The sequence below is a fragment of the Lepus europaeus genome, chromosome 1, assembly GCF_033115175.1.
Source record: "Lepus europaeus isolate LE1 chromosome 1, mLepTim1.pri, whole genome shotgun sequence".
NCBI lineage: Eukaryota > Metazoa > Chordata > Mammalia > Lagomorpha > Leporidae > Lepus > Lepus europaeus.
In genome coordinates, this window is record NC_084827.1 from 26,466,909 (window position 1) to 26,487,286 (window position 20,378).

General features: G+C 38.4%; 1 protein-coding gene across 5 annotated transcripts in view; it reads left to right on the top strand.

The window, feature by feature from the left end:
• CADPS2 (calcium dependent secretion activator 2) overlaps positions 1–20,378 on the top strand; it is a 628,355-nt gene that overhangs the window by 549,263 nt on the left and 58,714 nt on the right. For 3 of the 5 annotated variants that reach the window (XM_062206262.1, XM_062205893.1, XM_062206081.1), the window contains 5 exons: positions 684–825; positions 6,311–6,466; positions 7,825–7,972; positions 8,663–8,677; positions 14,860–14,934. In XM_062206262.1, coding sequence (XP_062062246.1) covers positions 684–825; positions 6,311–6,466; positions 7,825–7,972; positions 8,663–8,677; positions 14,860–14,934 — 536 coding nt within the window. The remainder of the gene's footprint in view (positions 1–683; positions 826–6,310; positions 6,467–7,824; positions 7,973–8,662; positions 8,678–14,859; positions 14,935–20,378) is intronic. The other 2 variants (XM_062205984.1, XM_062206170.1) reach the window with 1 other exon arrangement.

A 20,378-nucleotide genomic window follows, 5' to 3' on the forward strand; every position in this document is an offset into this window, starting at 1 on the left:
AAATGAGTACATTTTGGCTCTGAGAGTCATAAAAATAGTCACAACCAGGTTGAAGATATGTTCACGCAAGAAGTATTTGCAAACTATAACACTGTCATTCACAAAAATGACAAATTCTTCATTGGATATTACTTAGTATTTTCCTACAGATTTTCTACCCTTTCATATGCAACTTATGCATATACTGTCCTAGGTTTTAATGAAATTGTGTTCTATACATGAAAAACTTCCATCTCATGAAGGAGGAAGGTTCACCTTTGCCAGAAGTCGTATCCCAGTAGCCCAAATTGAAAGACTTCTACCACCTCTTTAGGAGGATCATTCAAACTACAGTTTATTAAAGACAAATAAAAAGAAGTGGGAAATTCTTGTGATGTGTTATTTTTAATACAGATTTCCTGTGCCTGTGTATTAAACATCAAAGAAAGTGAAAAAACTACCACCTGCCAGACATTTTATAGCAATATGACCTATTTGTGTTTTACAGCCATTTATAGAAAGGCAGTTTTAGTTTTCAATCAGTTTCCACTATAGGACTTCCAATAGGGAGAGCAAGAGCCGTTATTGTCTATATTTGATCAATCTTTCTGTGTGAGACTCTATGGGGAAAAGTTTTTTCTTCCAAAAGTTCTAAATGCCTGGTATTATCCCTGACAAACACTGTTTCTGCTTGACTATTTCAGCACTTTTGTGTAATGGAAAATTTCACAAACACTTGCAAGAAATCTTTGTGCCCCTGGTTGTTCGCTACGTCGATCTCATGGAGTCCTCCATCGCCCAATCAATTCACAGAGGTTTTGAGCAAGAGACATGGCAACCTGTCAAGTAGGTATCTTACCTAGTGCCCACAGAGCATCTGCCTCCTGAGTCCTGACCTTATGACTTCACACACGGCCATCTGTAGTTATCGCTTATGGTGGTCCCTTCCCACGTTGTTTGTTTCTTTACAGGAATATCGCCAACAGTCTTCCCAATGTAGCTCTTCCAAAAGTTCCAAGTCTGCCTCTTAATCTTCCACAGATTCCTAGCTTTTCTACTCCTTCGTGGATGGCTTCTTTATATGAGTCCACGTGTGTATTCCTCACTTATTTCCTGCTGGTGTGTTAGCTAGTGCATGGCCTGGGCTGTGTTCTGTGCAGATGTGTTTAGACTGCATGGCAATTAACATTCTTTGTTGAGGAATACTATGTTTTTGAGCTTATTTGTTTGAGTTTTTAAGCTCTCAAGCTAAGCTTAGCAGCATATCTGGTAAATCATTTGATTCAAAAGAAAAAAAACACACTAGTTTAATAGAGTTCGAGTGTAACCTGTGGGACAGGGATCACTCTGTGGCCCAGATTGTAAACTTGATCCTAAGCAATAAAACCAGAGTTCCCCTTTATGTAGATGATTGCTGTAGCAAACAGTATTTCAAGAATTTTTGGTCTGTTTCAGCTTCATTACTGCCCACTTGCTTTTATCTTGTGCATGTAGAAAACTGTTATGAGAATGGTTTCAAGAATATAATATTTTTCTATTTTTATCTTAATCATAATTTTAAAGAAACATATTACACCCTACAGGGCAAGGATTTCCCTTCTTTTATATATTTCATATTTCAGTTGGTGTATCTTGTTATTCAAAAACAATCTTGATATCATTAGAAACCATGTTTATTAATTCCACATTGGGATGAACCTGCCTAATGCAGACTCATTAACTAAGAATAATTAAAGTGAAATTCTTCAAGCTGTAACATTGATCGGGCCTGAATTTAGATCCTAGTTTATTCATTGTAATTCTTTCTTAGCTTCAGTTTCCTCAACTCGGAAATGATTATGACACTTCACTTAAAGACACGTTTGTGAAAATTGTTTAAAACCTGTGAAGATGCTTGGCACATTTTAGGCTTTCAGTAAATTACAACTACAGTTGACATATCTTAGGTGCCCAATGATGATTACTACCACTCTACATTATTATTATTAATTATTATTGTAATAATAGCAACTTTTTATTACTGTAGCCATTCATCATCATTTTTAACTATTTTTTAAACAATGAGTCTTACAGCCATTGAATGGAATACATAATAATCCCAATTTGTAAATGGACAAATCTAGACATGGTTTGTGCAAGAGCTCACATTAGTCAGGTAGAAAAAATAATTAGAAGAAAAATAGGGACCGGTACTTTGGCTTAACAGGTAAAGCCACCACCTGCATCACCAGCATCCTATATGGGTGCAGGTTCAAGTCTTGACTGCTCCACTTCTAATCCAGCTTCCTACTCATGCTCCTGGAAAAGCAGCAGAAGATGGCCCAAGTCCTTGGGCCCCTGCACCCAAGTGGGATTCTCGGATGAAGCACCTGGCTCCTGGCTTTAGCCTGACCCAGCCCTGGCCAAGGCAACCATTTGGGGAGTGAACCAGCAAATGAAAAACCCTCCCCTTCTCCACCTCCCCTTTCCCCTCTCCCTCCTCCTCCCTTTCCCTCTCATTCCCCCCTCCCCTTCCCTCTCCCTCTCTGTAACTCGCTTGACTTTCAAATAAAGAAGAAATAAAAATAACTTCCATCTTTTGAGAATTTACTGTGTTCCAGGTATACAGCCAAATTCTTTACCCTATGTAATCTTTAGAACAACCCTATAAGTGTCAGTATCATTTTACAGCTAAGGAAACTAAGAAAGAAGCTAAGAAATGCAACTTTCTCAGTGTCTCACACAGCAACTAAGTGGCAGAGGCAAAACTGGAACCCAGGTTTTCTTGACAACAAATCCCTCACTCCTATCATTGATTGATTCTTCTTCCAAAGTACATCCTGGTTAAGAACCTTCTACCTTTCTGCCTACCTTGCCACTAGAGGAAAATCTATACCTAGTCAAGTATGCATGCAATCAAGAAAAGTCCAAAGAAAAGGAAACAATGACTTTCAAAGGAATTTGGCATTATTTCTTCACATTGAACATCATCACTGTACTGATAATGATCACTAGTTTATTATATGTGACTTTCTTTAAGGCAAATGCTTTGGATCCTTGTAGTATGTAAACTGTTATCTGTGTGTGCTGAGGAGCTACCCAGGAACTAGGATGAGCCAGTCTGTTTAGGATTTTTGTGCTTCCTTACACTGTTTTAAATTTAATTCCTTTTCATCCTCATTTCTTATATAGTTAACACATTTAATTTTAACCAGAAACTCTTTGTCGGCATTATCCTGTGAAATTTAGTTTTCTGTTGTTACTGTTTAATTAGCTTTGAGATCTGTGTGAACCCTGAATCCCTTACTATTGAGTACACCTTTTCAAATTAACAGTAATCCTGACAAATTGAGGTTTTGTAAATAAAACAATTGTGGTTCACCATTCTGGAATAGCAAATTTTCCAAAAAGTGAGCTTTACAAATTGATCACCATTGTCTTTCCCAGCCAAGGTCATCAACATTAGATTCTTTACCAGTGTCCCCAGAATTACTCATAATGCTATGATGTTACTGCAATTTTTTAAATAATTTTATCATAAAACTTTAAATGAGGAATATTTCCATTCACTTAAGAAATTAAAAATACAACTGTTGATCGAATGAAAAGAATATAAAAGTAACCATGGGATTGAAGATACATGCCTTCTACTAATGCATAAATCAAGTTAAGAGGTGCTCCCTCTACACCCTTCTCTTTCTGTATATAAAATCTTACTCTGGGTTATTTAGCTCTAGAAATAAGTGCTAGTAAGTTATGTTTTCTACTGGCATTTTAAGGAAATTATCTTAAAGTCCATTATTCACATTTGAATTACTTAATCTGCTAATAATAACTTTAAGAGTAGGTCACTGATTAGAAATAATTTAAAATGAAAAAGCTCTGAATAAATTGCAGGTTATATGTTCCAACTTCAGAGAAAGCCTGTTTACATTTTTTCATCTATCTGTTTAATTATAACAAACACTTGTTATGTTAATTACTTTCCCAATTAAGCACATTTATTTTCTAGAATCTTACCATAGAATTTTATCATAGCATCAAAGTGGAGAAAAATATATCTATATTCTCTATAAAGATTTAATTGTCACATATTGTAAGAAAGCCAATTTTAATAGAATTCTGCCTTTACTAATTAAGGTTTCACTTTGATGATTTTTGTGTCATTGTGTTGTTAAAGAAAATATACATTTCAAAAAAATTAAGAAGCAGACTTGCTTCTTTTCCAATTATATTCAATTGCTCTTAAAACATGTTCTCTAACAACCTACCAAACTGGATACGTAGGTGTACAGGGAAATTTGCTTGGTTACTTTTTGTCTTATTTTTATTATACATTTGTCAAAAGGAGAAGTAAAGGTAGTGTTTTTTCAAGCATTTTTCAAAGCAATGTTATCATGGTGTGGTGTGGTTCTTTATTTAGTGGTTGGTATATTGGGGGCATTAAATGGTAGGATGATGAGGAATTGAGTAAAGCACATGGCTGGTGTCTACCGTTCTACTGTGATTGGCCCATTGAGAACTCAGGATATCTTGGCTAGAGAAAGAAATCAGGAAGAATTATGGAAGTTAAAGAATGGGGCAAAGTGAAGCAACATAGGTGGGTCATAAGACTGAGATATTGAGGTTAAGGTGGGAATAAGCTTTTAATTAACCGAAGCAAGTGGTGATTTATCTTTATTTTTATTTCTTTGAGAAGCAGAGAGACAGAGATAGAAAAAGAGCTCCCATACTCTGGTTCACTCCGCAAATGCCTGCAACAGCCAGGAGCTGGGAACTCAGTCCAGGTCTCCCGTGTAGGTGGTTGGAACCCAATCCCTTGAGCCATCACTGCTGCCTCTCAGGGTCTGCATTAGCAGGAAACTCAAGTTTGGATATATAACCAACTACTCAACCCAGGCATTCAAATATGAGATAGACTTGTCTTAAATGCTAGGCCAAATGCCCACCCTAAGAAGTGATTTTTTTTAAAGCTATCTAATTATGATATGTTAGCTAAACAATGTGGTTATTTAAAACAACTTTGTATAAAAGTGTTCCACTGTGCCTTTTGTGGTAAATGAGCTTATTTTCTTTCTTTTGCAAACTAAAAATATTAATTTGGCATTTGTATATGTGAAACAATTGTTTGAAAGCTAAGAGAAAATGGATCACACAGTAGCTTTGAGATTTTTTTTTTCTTTTTCGCTTTTGCTTCTGTTCTGTTTCACTGTTAAGTTTCAATATGTTTTGATGTAGGAATATCTTACTTTCAAAACATCTGTTTCCTATTAGCTGATGTACCTGCATAATAGAAACTAATTGCATTATTCTTTGCCCCAGTACTGTACGTCCTCTTTAATAATTATCCTCCAAAATGGTGTGAAAATTTAGTCCCTAGAGAGATTCTACCATAGTAATGAATAGCAAATCTTGGATCCACAGTTAAAGAGCTGAAATACATTATTTTACTCGCACTTCAGAGGCCCCTGAAAGTCGTTTCTCTGTCCTACAATGCCTGTACTAGGTTGACTTACAATTATGAACTAGAAAAGACACTGAAAATTTTTAAATAGAAATAAAATCTTGCTTCCATAATTAGCCTATAGTTTTGTTTCCATTACCTGTTTCACCTCTACCTCTAATTGAGAAATGTAGGGGTCCTGTATGCCTCACATTTGTAGACAGAAGCCAGCACGATGACAGAGGCACAAATGCATGAAGATGAGAGTAAAACTACCCATTGTTTCTTGCTCAAAATGTACTTTTTGAAAATTTTAGGGGAAAACATTTATGTGCTTGTCCTTTTCCTAAAGCTCAGTAAAGAACATTAAAAGTGTTCTCCTATACAAAATTTTATTTATTTTGCTTAGCAAAATATCATTATCCCTTTTAATCATTCCTTTAACTCAGATACTTACTCTGTTTAGTTCACAAGATTTTTAGTTTCAGTTTAAGGAAAAAAATTGAAATCAAGACACTATTTCAAAGTCTGGGCCTTTCCAGACTTCCAAATGCAAGAACTCTGAAAGTTGTATACATCTACTAGAAAAGCAAGATAAAAATATGAATGGAGCCATAACACTTCATAAAACAGAACTGTAGACAACTGAAGGCTCCTTCCTGGGACATTTCACCTCTTTATATTAAGCCTGATTGTTATTTGTATTTCCATTTTGTTCATGTTACCTTGCCTAATTAATAAGTGAAAAGAATTGGAAAGCCAAACAAATAAAACATTGGGTCATTAGAGATTTTATGTGTGTTTTTTTTTCACTGATAGCAATTCATACAGGAAGGAAAATCAGTGTATGAGTGGTCCACATAGTTAATAGTGGAAGTTCATAATTTTCATTTTTCCTTTTTCTTCTAGCAATGGCTCCACAACATCAGAAGATCTTTTTTGGAAACTTGATGCACTGCAAATGTTTGTCCTTGATCTACACTGGCCTGAACAAGAATTTGCCCACCACTTAGAGCAAAGACTTAAACTAATGGCCAGTGATATGATAGAAGCCTGTGTCAAAAGGTAGACATATATTTTCAAGTCGCTGCTTAAAATGCCAGCACTCGAAATACCACTGTTTCACCAAGTATCTGTTATATAATTGTTGCAGGAAAAGTTTCTGTGTGTACTAGTATCCCAAAATTAAACAGGAATTTGATTCTGGGATCTCATATAATTGATGAAATTGGCCTGATACTCTTTTCCAGGTCTCCCCAACTAGTCCCGTAATCAGTAGCACCTATACCCTGATTAATCATTCTTGGTGTGCTTATTGTTGTCTCTCTGGGAATAGTGAGCTTTAAATTCTCAAAGTAGTACCTCCTGAGACATTTGGAAAAGCTCTGTTCACTTCTTTATGCATTATGTATTTTGTCTGTGTGCTATGCAATGGCATGGCAAACCCAAAACGCTACCAGCACTGTCAGTAGTTCTGGGATTTTCAGATGAGTTTCAGGTACTTATTTACAATCTTTAAAAATTAGCCAGAAATAAGTTATGAGGCTTTGGATTCTTCCAAATGTGCTTTCATGTGTTTAAATAGTTCTTACAGAATTAACATTGCATCTAATTGGTCAAGCGTTGCTTTTTCGTTGCCCTTGTTCATGATATATACATGAACAGTGTGAGGCAACCTATTGCAATAACAGGAGAACACTGGTTAAAGCAATTGAATATTCCTGAATTCTTTAAAAACACTGTCTTTAGAATAATGTTCAATTGCCCCCTAAGGCAAAACAGTGAATTTAATTATTTCATGTTTATTTTTTTAAATCATCTGTGATTCTGACATCTCAAGTCTGTGGGTATTCTTTGGATACTTCAGCCAAATCAATTTCAAATTGCCTTTTAATGTAGTTTCTTTCAAAAACCCATCTGTAACTTCAGGTATTTTAAGACAGTGTTAAGTGATATGAAAGAGTTACACATTCTCTAGTATACATTGATTATCATGTTTTGGAGTTTTCAAGACTTGTCCTTTTATTATTTACTAACCCCTCGGAGGTGTTTGGTTTTTTTGTTTGTTTGTTTGTTTGTTTTACCTGCTCTCATGCAAGGAAGTCATGTTTCTACTTGGAAATTAATTCAGGCATTTAAGTGAGACAACAAGGGTGACATACCACATAGAACAGTTATCTTCATTTTGGAATTGTCTGTGTGACTGCATAAAGTTAAGTTTAATAGAAAATAATGCAGTCCAATCTTTCATTGGAGATGACTTAAAGAAGAGTATCCTACCCCTAATCTCCAATCACCTCCATCCTGCTCACTCCTTATTTGCATGTTTTAAATTAGCATCTTGTGGTGTTGAGTTCAGTTTTACAAAACAGGTGGAATATATGTCAGAATTTCTTACTCTGAATTCATGTTTTAATAACTAGAACAAGAAGTGCATTTGAACTCAAGTTGCAAAAGGCAAGCAAAACAACCGACTTGCGCATTCCAGCTTCCATGTGTACAATGTTTAATGTATTAGTTGATGCCAAAAAGCAAAGCACCAAACTCTGTGCCCTTGATGGAGGACAGGAGGTAAGTGGAACTTGAAATGCAGCACAGTGTGCCCTGGGGGGGAGGAGGGGTGCTGCTTCCAGAATGTTCTCTCACTGGATTGGGTCAGAAGAGACCAATATCAAATGTTTATGACCCTAACAAATGCCCTGTATATTTTACACTTGTCAGTTTCTCCTTTTTAATATAAATATTGCCTGCTTAATATTGTGCAAGTGGCCACTTAATTTGAGATATACCTTTTAGGTGTTGTGTATTTACATAAACCTTGCTTTTTATAAGCAAATGAGAAAGCTAAAAAGCTACCTATTTTGTTTATACAAATTTAGAATATCCAGAGTTTGCATCCATAAAAGCTAGCCACAAAAAAAATAGCATATGAAATATTTTATTTCCACAAGTTTCAATTTTTTTAATGCTCAAATAGAAACAAATTTAAAAACTAGGCCTAGGTCTCATCAATAAATATTCCATTGTTTCCATTTAATATCTATTTTATTTGGCATGATTGGAAATACAATTTCATTTTACTTCATTATTTATTTTTGTTTAGAGTGGTAACTGAGTGAAAATAGTTATTTTTCTCTATTTAAGTTTACTTTTTTGCCTTTTTTCCCATTGTAATTGTTTTTTATCATTTTTTTATTCTTTCCATATTCTCTTTCATCATCTTTTCTGACTCCCTCCCTCCCCTACCATGGCATGACCCAGTTTGGTAGTCAATGGGTAAGTTTGTTTTGTTTTCTGTTGTTTTTTTTTTTTGTTTGTTTGTTTTTTGGCTTTTTTTTTTTTTTTTGGTAAAAGCACATTTTCATTACAGTTATTTCTGTAAGTGCCTTTTATTTTTATCTCTTCAAATGAAAATAGTATAATTCCATTTCCAGGTTTTTTGTTTGTGTGTATGAATATGTGACGAACATCTTACTGTTATGTAGCAATAGTCCAAAGACTTATTAAAATGTGTGTAGATATTATACCTTAAAAAATATTGAGAGTAGTGTTTCTCCAGTTAAGTTACAGAAGCAAACTACCCTGAAGTGCTTGAAGATAAAATTACTTAAAACCAAATGTATCACCTTTCTTTAAAATCAGAATAAATGTAGGAGCAGAGTGATTATTAACATTGTCGAGCATGCATCTACAGTATTCACTTTCATTAAAACCAGGAGAATTTAGAGTTTGAGGTTTTAGTTGACATATAGCATCTATCAGGTCAAACCCTACATATCTGAGCCAGAGGCCACACCCCAGGTCACTTCTACAATAAGCCTAATTGTGGATTCAGTGAGGTGCAAGCCCACCAATGAGACAGTCTCTCCTCCCACTCATGGCCTGGGATGTAGTAGTCTTTGGAAATAAGGAAGTAGCAGGCTCTGTCCTGAGACGCTTTCACAATCCCCAAAATATGGTGGTCATGAGGTACTACCTAGATTCTCTAAGTCACATGGTTTGAAAATCCCTATGCAATATCTTTTTTGTAGGTGAAACTGTTTTTGTTTTCTATGAATAGGTTTAATCTTTTATTTTTTATTTAATAAATGTGAATTTGCAAAGTGCAACTTTTGTATTGTTGTGGCTTCCCCCCCCAACCTCCCTCCCTCCCTCAGCCCTCCCCTCTCCCACTCCCTCTCCCATCCCGCCCTTCATCAAGTTTCATTTTCAATTACCTTCATATACAGAAGATAAACTTAGTATATACTAAGCAAGGATTTCAACAGGCTGCACTCACACAACCGCACAAGGTATAGGGTATTGTTTGACTAGTAGTGTTGTTGTTGTTGTTGTTGTTGTTGTTTTTATACATTTTTTTTTATTATTTTTTTGACAGGCAGAGTGGACAGTAGAGGGAGACAGAGAGAAAGGTTTTCCTTTTTGCCGTTGGTTCACCCTCCAATGGCCACCACAGTAGGTGCGCTGCGGCTGGCGCACCACGCTGTTCCGATGGCAGGAGCCAGGTGCTACTCCTGGTCTCCCATGGGGTGCAGGGTCCAGGGACTTGGGCCATCCTCCACTGCACTCCCTGGCCACAGCAGAGAGCTGGCCTGGAAGAGGGGCAACCAGGACAGGATCGGTGCCCCGACTGGGACTAGAACCCGGTGTGCCGGCGCCGCAAGGCGGAGGATTAGCCTAGTGAGCCGCGGCGCCGGCTTAGTAGTGTTGTTTTTAAGTTTCATAGTAAAACACCAGTTGTACTGATGACACCTGGAAGTCAAACTCAAGGCAGCTCTTAACTGTGCTAACAATTTTCATCCAAGCAGGAGTGTACAGTTAACTGTGGAAATAGAGGAGAAGAACTGCTATTTGCAAATTTCATGGACTTTGACCCAGATACAGACATTAGATATTTAGCCATAACTTGTATTTATGTGTATGCTCATATTTCATTCTTTGAGCAATTCGGGGGAAAATGGATTTCTAACACTATAGCATACAAACTTACATATATGTAACTGATATGTCAGTGCCATAGAATGTTCATTCTCTGATCCCTACAACACAATTTATTATCTCTACCTGGCTTGGATACCAATGACTTTATAATCTACCTCATGCTTTTCAATACCCAGACCTAAGCCTTTGATTGTCTGCCTGAAAATATTACCTTAGATCTCTTCATAAGCCATTCTTTTTTTTTATCATCTAGTTTATATTAGTGGGAATATGCTTATTCCCACTAATTCTGTTTATTCATGTGTTCTTATTTTAACACATACTGTATTACATGACACATCACTTCTCGGCCTTTTGGCTAAGATCAAGTGTATTACATGACACATGCTAGGCACTTAGTAATATTTGTTGCGTGATTGAACAGACTGATTTGTTTTCACTGCTTTAAAAGTCCTCCCCTGTAAGCAAAACCTCACTCTAGCATTTAAAAACAGTCACACACAGAAATGACAAACATTGTTGCATGGTTAAATGATTCTTTACATTAATAGGTGGATGGGTTTGAAGAGTAATCTGCTACTGTTCATTATGTCTGCACCTGTACCTTCTCACCAGAGACAATTAGTTCCCCACAACTTACACACAATTAATATAGTTCAAAATGTGCAGGTGTAAAACCATTAGCAACTCTGAAAAGTGGTAAGCAAGAATTTCATTGCAAAAGAAGGACTTTACACTTCATTTTTTCTCTCCAGGAAATATTCTCACGTGCTTGCAGAGGCTTTCTCTCTAAGTAGATGTCTGGGAATTGTTGCAAATTAGTGCATGTATTCCATTCATAGGTGAGCAAATGGACTCCATTTTATGGAAAGCAACAAAGCTGTTGAAAAACTATATTATTAGACCACATGTAACCATTAAAAATGCACGCTACATAGTTAAATCCGTCAGATTATTTTTCTAAATTATCAGGAAATTACCACTCCAAATATCTACTAAATTTGTTATATTGTCATCACTGAGATAAAAATCTTATGGACTCCTTACTCATAATGTAGCCCCTTCTGTGTTCTTGAATTATAATTCTGTTTTCTTCCATGCCACATGATGATGCAAGCATGCTCTGCTGAGTAGAGTTTAATGGAGTGATTAGTGAGTGAATGATCGGCTCATGTGACAGCTGTGTGTAATGAGTCAGCAGTCTCGGGCCATCCCCTCAGGGACAGATGTTGAGATCACAAAACCACACAGTGTTTAGAATCCTTGTTATCGGTAGCTGCAGAAAAGCAGACAACTGCGTTCATCTGCCCTCACAGCCACTTCATCCCATTGTCCCATTGGTTGAGGACAGGGATAAAAAAAACACACTAATGGGTCATTCAGGGAGGCAGGATTCCTGTTGGAAGGATTTGTTCTCAAAGTAGAATGCTTCCATTCCAGAAGAGTTCAGTACCTTTCAAATTCATTGTAAGAGAAAGACAAAAATCTTTTAAGAGAGGTGGATTGCACTGAAATCTTACAAGTCTTCATTTCTTGTGTGTTTGTAGGATACAGGTGAAATTGTGATACTCACCTGAGTGTAGGGAGACCAGGGTTTCAGACCAGGTCTGATCTCTGATTTCCCTGGACTCCTAGCAGGGATTCTTAAAGTAAGTTTGAGGTCATCTTCTGGAGAAGGGTATAACAGTTTGCTTTTGAAGGAAGATGTGGGGGAAATTTGCTTAAGAAAGAGTCGTGATCTACTAAACCCTACTATGTAACATTATCAATCTAATTTGAAATATTTTGTATGAATTTATAGGTTTTTATTGTTGGTGACCAAAACATACGAATTTTTTGGTCAAATATCCTGTTTAGCCAAATAGAAAAAATATCAGTTTTACATTAAATAATATAAAGTCTATTGCAAATACATTCTGTTTCAACCTGTTTGTGATCTCCTTTGGGATGTTTTGTCTTTGAAAACTGTGCAGATCCCTTATTGAATAACTGTCTCAACTAACTTTCTGTAACCTATATGTGGCATATATGTGCTTTTGTCTTTATTGAACATATTTATGAAACAGGAATTCTCGGGCCACCTCCCCACTCTTCCATGTTCCTAGACCACCTCTGCCAACCATGCAGCCAACTTAACTACCGCAGAATCCCATATCATAAAAATCTAACAAACCTAACCTCATACATTTGGTTTTGTCCCTTGGATAATATGTTTAAGACGTATACGTCTTCCTTTCTTCCTTCCTTTTAAGTTTTGTTTGTGCTTGTCTATTGCTTATTCCTTCTCATTCCTCCCTCTGTCCTCTCCTGCTTTTCTCCCTCTCTGTTCATGACTGGATTGGGTATCAAAGAAAGCAGCAACCTAAGGGTGTGCATTACAGGAGAATTTCATGACTCCTAGAGGCCACTGATTTTCCCTTCTTATCAATAGAATGGATGTAAATGTCCTCTTTGGTGGCTCATCCACTTGCTTTTAAGAATTTCTAGAATCATAGCAACCCAAATGTTTAACATGAAGAAGCGCTATTATTTTATGTCCAATAACTTTCTGGTGACATTTGATTACTTTTAAGTTGAATTTGAAATCCTTGACAGTTGGAGGAAAATGTTGAGTATAAGGCATCTTTAAGAACCATTTAGAGATCTGGGTTTGGATTCCCTCTATGTTTTGGAACAGTTTCCATGGAGGAAAGAACTGGGAGGCCTACCACCCACCTCCTGTATCCCTTTCCTGTTCTTTCCCAGAGCAGCTTCTGGCTGGTGCTTAATTTCCCCTTCTGCACAGACACAGAGCTCATTTGCATAAGCTCCTGCACATAGTCCCTGTCTGACTTTCAGCCCTGAGCTGGGAGCCTTTGCTGTGTTTCTGTGAGGGCCTCACCTTTCCAATCAGCCAGGGCACTGGACTTGTTCAGTGGACCTCAGACATGTTCCAGTAACGGCCTGCCTGACTCAGTTGTTAATAATGTAGATTGGATCAGAACCTTAACCACCAGGCAGCTAATTCAGCTTCTTTTTTCCTCTGTTATGTTGTATGTTTTTTCTGGTCCTCCCTCCCCCCCACCCCCTTGTATTTCACTTCAAGGTTTTCCAAAAGCAAGTGTCAGCACTACTGCCATAGAAACCCACCTCCACATGTCCACTGTCTCTGGGGGGAGCACAAATTTGGGGATCTGAAAGGCCATCCAAGGGACAGACGAGCTTTCCTGGGTGCAGTGTGTATCTAGGAAGGTCCACATCCATGGCTAAGTGGCTAATTCCAGACTGCTTGTCTTTACACACTCACAGTCACTAAAAGAAAAGAAAAAAATCCAGACATTCTGAAATTACACTTCCTTCATTTTTTATTGAGACAGGTGGACGATGACTACTTGTAACTCTCACAGTACTTGGGAGCAGGGATCATTCCCATTTCTTCCAAAGCAGACCTAAGTTGATGTTTCGTTCTGTGTGGAAACTTTGAGACATGTTTTCAGAAAAAAGAAAAAACTTAGCTTTCAAAAACTTACATCTTAGAAAACCATTCAACCAGCAGCTGTTAAGTTGGTCTAATGTTTATACTGACCTGAGTACTTTTACTTGGTGCATTGTGTTAGCTGTTCCAAGAAGCCTTGAACCATCAAGATAGGGTTAGTCTTTACAAGTCACATTTTCTGTGAAGTGGCTATTGGGGACAATCTGCTGTCAGATAAATGCTTCTAAAGGAAGAATTACTGTTTAAATGGATGGGCCTTCACACACTGTGGAAGCCCAAGCTCCTGCTAATTTAAGAATGGAACCCTCTAGTATTCTCCTAAGGAAAAAAAAAAAAAGCCTTTCAGGTTTATTTTAAATACATCTCTCTTTTTTTGTATTTATTTAGAGGCGTCTTTTTCATAAGGAAGCGATAATAAACTATGGGGAGTGAGTGCCTTTCATTATACCTTTTATGGCCTATTAATTTGTTACCATCTATTCCCCTTTGAGGATGAAATTTTAATTTTGCCCTTGCTTGAGCATTTTGTAAGAACTGTATAAACTGCTGCTGGCTGTGCTGACAAAAAGGTCCTTTTAGAGAGAACAATGGACGCTCGTTTTATTTCTAGAGCACATTTAAAATAACTTATGAATGAGAGTTGTCAGACATGAAATGCTGTATTAATTAAATCTTTTTCTAGTCATTTTGCTTCTCCAGCTAAACCAACCCTTTAGAAAAATACACGGCCACCTTAATTATAGAGGAGAAGACAAAAAGTATCCTTCACATTCCTCTGCCTGAATAAGAATAAGAACTCAATTCATCTCAATAATAACCCCATTAGCTGCTTAACTCAACAGTGCACATGGGAAAATTTTCAAATGACAATGTGAAAAGTGTTGATTGGGTGGATCGTTTTCAAGGTTTTGTTCTTTTAATGTTTAAAATGATCATTTTAAGTAAATCTGATATGTCATAACTAGTAGCTTTAGAGCATTTATGTCCTAGAACAAGTTTTGTGCCAATATCAACTAATGCATCTTTGCCTTTCAATGTCTAGCAACAGTACCATTCAAAAATCGATGATTTGATTGACAACGCTGTAAAAGAAATCATTTCACTGCTAGTTTCAAAGGTAATGTACTACTTATTCTCCTTTTGAAATCCAATTTAAAAGTAATTTTCAGCTGAGGCTTTTTTGGAAATATCTAATCTTTCTACATATCTAATTATAAATTATAGTTTAATCCTACATATCTAATTCAGAAATTATAGTTTAAAATGCAAGAAAACCTCAGATTTAGACAGTGAACTTCTTGATAGCTTATAATGAATTTTGGCATTTCTTGAGACCTTTGCTCTTGAAAATGTAACTTGTTTTTGATCTCCTTATGCTGCATTCGTGTTTTCTTACTGTTTGAACACCAGGACAAGTTAAAGTCGTCCTCAGTCTCTGAATTTAGCCCACAGGTGACATTCCTGGAGCTCTAGATCTGATCTCAGAGACGCACAGAAATAGCTGGTGTCTGATGTCTTCTGCTCCTGGGATTCTCCCAGGATTTCCTATTTGAAGCTCAAAATATCTGTGACAAATGCTATGGCCTTTAATTGTATAAGTAGGGATGAAACATAAACGAGTGTGTCATTTAGCAATTAGATGACTTAGAATCCCCTAAGCTGTAACAGACTACCAGGGAAGGCAGTTGAGACCAGGCGCTGATTAGAAAAGAAGAGAGAACCGGACAGCAGAGGGACTGAGAGAGACTGAGGAGAGGGAATGGATGTGCTCCGGGTGGCATTTCCAGGAGCGCAGATAAAACCCCTCATGCTGCAGGGCTTCATCAATGAGTGCTGTTAGACAGCTGGGAGAATATACAAGAAGTAAAGGAAAAACCACTCCCAATTCCATAAACAGAGTATATTTTCAGAAAAGAAAAAGCATAAGTGTCCTATTAACACAGAAAATACTAAGCCTCTTTGATAATTTAAGGAATGTAAAGTAAAGCCACAGAACAAACTTTTTTGCAGCAAGTAGATATAAATATCTTTAAGCTAACAGCCAAGTTTAGCAAAGGTGGGGAGAGACCCTCATATTTTCAGTATTTGAAAGTGTACTGGCCAGCGCCGTGGCTTAACAGGCTAATCCTCCACCTTGCGGCACCGGCACACCGGGTTCTAGTCCCGGTTGGGGCGCCGGATTCTATCCCGGTTGCCCCTCTTCCAGGCCAGCTCTCTGCTGTGGCCCAGGAGTGCAGTGGAGGATGGCCCAAGTGCTTGGGCCTTGCACCCGCATGGGAGACCAGGAGAAGCACCTGGCTCCTGGCTTTGGATCGGTGAGATGTGCCGGCCACAGTGGCCATTGGAGGGTGAACTAACGGCAAAAAGGAAGACCTTTCTCTCTGTCTCTCTCTCTCTCACTATCCACTCTGCCTCTCAAAAAAAAGAAAGAAAGAAAGTGTACAGCCCTGTAATGGAGATCAATCTAGTACATTCATACCTTTTCACATTTTTGTGCCTTTTTATATTATGCAGAGATGCACAAATATATATACTTTTATATTTGTTATGTCTACTCCAAATTGGGAAATGACTTTAATCTATAACAGAGTTAAATTATGGTACATCTGTATTAAGAAATGGTATTAAAGACTATTAATGTTAAAGGAAAGATTTCATAACAGCATAGTAAATGAAAAAAGCTGGATTTTTAAAGTGTGAAGTATGATCTGAATTTGCATCACCTAGAAAAAAGATTGTGAGGATAAACACCAGTATAGTAGCACTTTTTCTTGGGGTGGTAGCATTATAGTTGATTTTTTTTTCCTTTAAATTTGTTTTGTGTGTGTGTGTGTGCGTGTGTGTGTGTGGTTCCTAAGTTCTCTGGGAACAGAACAAAGGTGGAAAGCAAGCATGAAGAAAGATGTGTTAGACCAGCTTGGTTGTGTCCCCTTGACCACTGCACCAAGGACCTACATACCCATGTGTATCACAAACTCACCAACAAGGGGATGGCAAAAAGGACAATAGGAAAACTAACCAGCAGGTGGGCAGGGAGGTGACCCTCCAGAGAGTCAGGCTCCTTCAGGATGAACTGAGAGATTTCCACCCTTGCAGGAGCCTGGCACTGCAGCTTGCAGCATTGTACATGTAGCTCACTAAAATGCAATAAGGTTAACATTGCACTTTCCTTCTGTGAGGCATCCAGGGAAATTTCATCCAGATGTAACCTCCCCATCAGCACAGCCCTATTGTGGAAGTTGCCTTTTGTGAGAAGTCTGCATAATGGAAGTCATTCAGCTGCATGTTAGCAGGCAAATGATACAGGGTTAATTAAGCAGCAAGGCAAAAAAAAAAAAAGAAAAAGAAAACCAGTCCAATGAGGACATATTTGGTGCTTGGGGGAGAGCAAGGGGCTGCAAAGAAGACAGATACAATCACATTGCCTCTCTGCATTCATTTCTGGGGAATTAAGCTTAAATATTTCTCTGCATCAAATGTATATGGTTAATTGAAAAAGGTAGTGTATTTGAGTTAAGAAAGGAAAAGATTATTGAGAGCTCAGCCATGTCTAGGAGGATTTTCTGTAATATTTAAAATGTTTGTCCTGGGGCCAGCACTGTGGCACAGTAGGTTAAGCCTCCACCTGTAGCGCAGGTATCCCATATGAGTGCCGGTTTGAGCTCCAGCTGCTCTTCTTCCAATCCAGCTCCCTGCTAATGGCCAAAGGTGGCCCAAGTACTTATGGCCCTGCCACCATGTGGGAGACCAGGATGGAGCTCCTGGCTCTTGGGTTTGGCCTGACCCTTCCCTGGCTGTTAACAGCCATTTCTTAAGTGAATTAGCAAATGGAAGATCCCTCTCTCTGTCTGTCTCTCCCTCTCTCTTTGTCCCTGTGTCTTTCAAATAAGCAAACAAATAAATCTTCTAAGAATTGTATTTTAAAACTGATCCAAATGAATCTCTGTAATTACATTTTAAAGCACTTTATTGAGAAATGAGTTACATTTAAAATGTGTGCATATTTGATTTTTACTACTTGATGCATTTGTAGATAATTATATACTCAATAAGTATCTATTGTCTGTGCCATAAATCTATTACTCAGATCCAGAAGTGTCCTCAAACGTCTTAATCTATTAAAAGGGAATGGGGGCAGTGAATAACTACATTATTTATTGATTTATTTATTTGACAGGTAGAGTTACAGACAGTGAGAGAGACAGAGAGAAAAGTCTTCCCTCCATTGGTTCACTCCCCAAGTGGCCACAATGGCCAGAGCTGCGCCAATCCGAACCCAGGAGCCAGGTGCTTCCTCCCAGTCTCCCATGCAGGTTCAGGGGCCCAAGGTATTTAGGCCATCCTCCACGGCTTTCCTAGGCCACAGCAGAGAGCTGGACTGGAAGAGGAGCAACCGGGACTAGAACCAGTTCCCATATGGGATGCCAGCGCCACAGGCAGAGAATTAACCTAGTGCGCCACGGCGCCAGCCCCGAATAACTACATTTAATGGAACATACAATCTATCTCTTGGCCGGCGCCGCAGCTCAACAGGCTAATCCTCCGCCTGCGGCGCCAGCACACAGGGTTCTAGTCCCGGTCGGGGCGCCAGATTCTGTCCCGGTTGCCCCTCTTCCAGGCCAGCTCTTTGCTGTGGCCCAGGAGTGCAGTGGAGGATGGCCCAAGTGCTTGGGCCCTGCACCTGCATGGGAGACCAGGAGAAGCACCTGGCTCCTGGCTTCAGTTCAGCACGGTGCGCCAGCCGCAGCGGCCATTGGAGGGTGAACCAATGGCAAAGGAAGACCTTTCTCTCTGTCTCTCACTGTCCACTCTGCCTGTCAAAAAAAAAAAAAAAATCTATCTCATAACAAATAGTACTTGTAACCATAGACATTATGCTATGAGGTAGACCTCTAGGACTTACTCATCCTGCACAACTAAAACATTACCCTTTGATAAATACCAATCCATTTCTTCCTCAATCCACCCCAGCAACCAGTATTCTTCTCCTTACTTCCATCAGTTTGACTATTTAGATTCTTCAAGTAATTTTTATCACATTGTGTTCAATGTATTGCTTTATTTTATTCAAAGATTTTATTATTTGAAAGAGCGGCAGAGAGAGGGAGAGGCAGAGAAGAGAGAAACCTTCCATCCACCGGTTCATCCCCAAATGCCCACAACAGCCAGACCAAAACCAGAAAGCAGGAACGGAATCAATCTGGGTCTTCCACATGCATGACAGAAGCCCAGGTACTTGGGTCATCAATTACTGCCTCCCAGACACATTGGCAGGAAGCTAGATAGGAAGCAGAGTGACTGGGATTCAAACCAGCAGTTGGATATGGGATGAGAGCTTCCTAAGCAGTGGCTAAGCACCAGAGTGCCTGCCCCTGCATGGCTTTTATGAATGAGCAAAATACTCTCCTGTTTCATCTGTGTCATCTCAAATGACAGGATTTCCTTCTATTTTAAGATTGAATAATATTCCTTGGTATGTGTATATCATATTGTCTTGATCCATTTATCCATTGTTGGATGTTTAAATTTCTTCTAAACCTTGTCTATTGGGACTGGTGTTAAAATGAACATAGGAGTATAGATAATCTCTTTAGGATCCTGACATCATTTCCTTTGGATGCATTCCCAGAAGTAGGATTGCTGGATCATATGGTAGATCTCTTTTTGATTTGGTGAGGATTTTCTACACAGTTTCTATAATTTACATTCCCATCAGTGTGTATAAGGGTGCCTTTTTCTCCATATCCATACCAATATTTGTTATGTTTTTATTTTTTGATAACAATCATCCTAGCAGGTGTGAGTTGATATTTCATTGTGGTTTTTATTTTAAAGATTTACTTATTTATTTGAAAGGCAGAGTTACAGAGAGGCAGAAGCAGAGAGACAAAGAGACAGAGAAGTCTTCTATCCGCTGGTTCACTGCCCACATGGCCGCACTGGCTGGAGCTGTGCCAATCAGAAGCCAGGAGCCAGGAGCTTCTTCTCCCATGTAGGTGCAGGGTGCTAAGTCCTTGGGCCATCTTCTACTGCTTTCCCTGGCCATTACAGAGAGCTAGATTGGAAGTGGAGCAGCTGGGACTCAAACTGGCACCCATATGGCATGCCGGCACTGCAGGTGGCAGCTTTACCTGCTAGGCCACAGCACTGGCCTCTCATTGTGGTCTTGGTTTACGTTTCCCTGAAGATTAGTGATACTGACCACCTTTTCACATAATTATTGACCTTATATATGCATTCCCTGAAGAAACATCTGTTCAAATATTGTGCTCACTTTTAAATTGGGTTATTTCATTTTTAAGCTATTGAGTTGTCAGACTTCTTTATATGTTTTAGACATTAGCCCCTTACCAGAAATGATATTTTCTTCCATTCAGTTGGTCTCCTTCTCATCATGTAGATTATTTCCTTTGTTTTTGCATAGGCTTTGTAGTTTGATGTAATCCCACATGTTGCTTTTGGTGCCCTTCAAAGAATCATTGCCAGAGCCAATGTCAGGAAATAATTTCCCTGTATTTTCTTCAAGAAGTTTCATGGTTTCCAGTCTTAACTTTGTAAGTC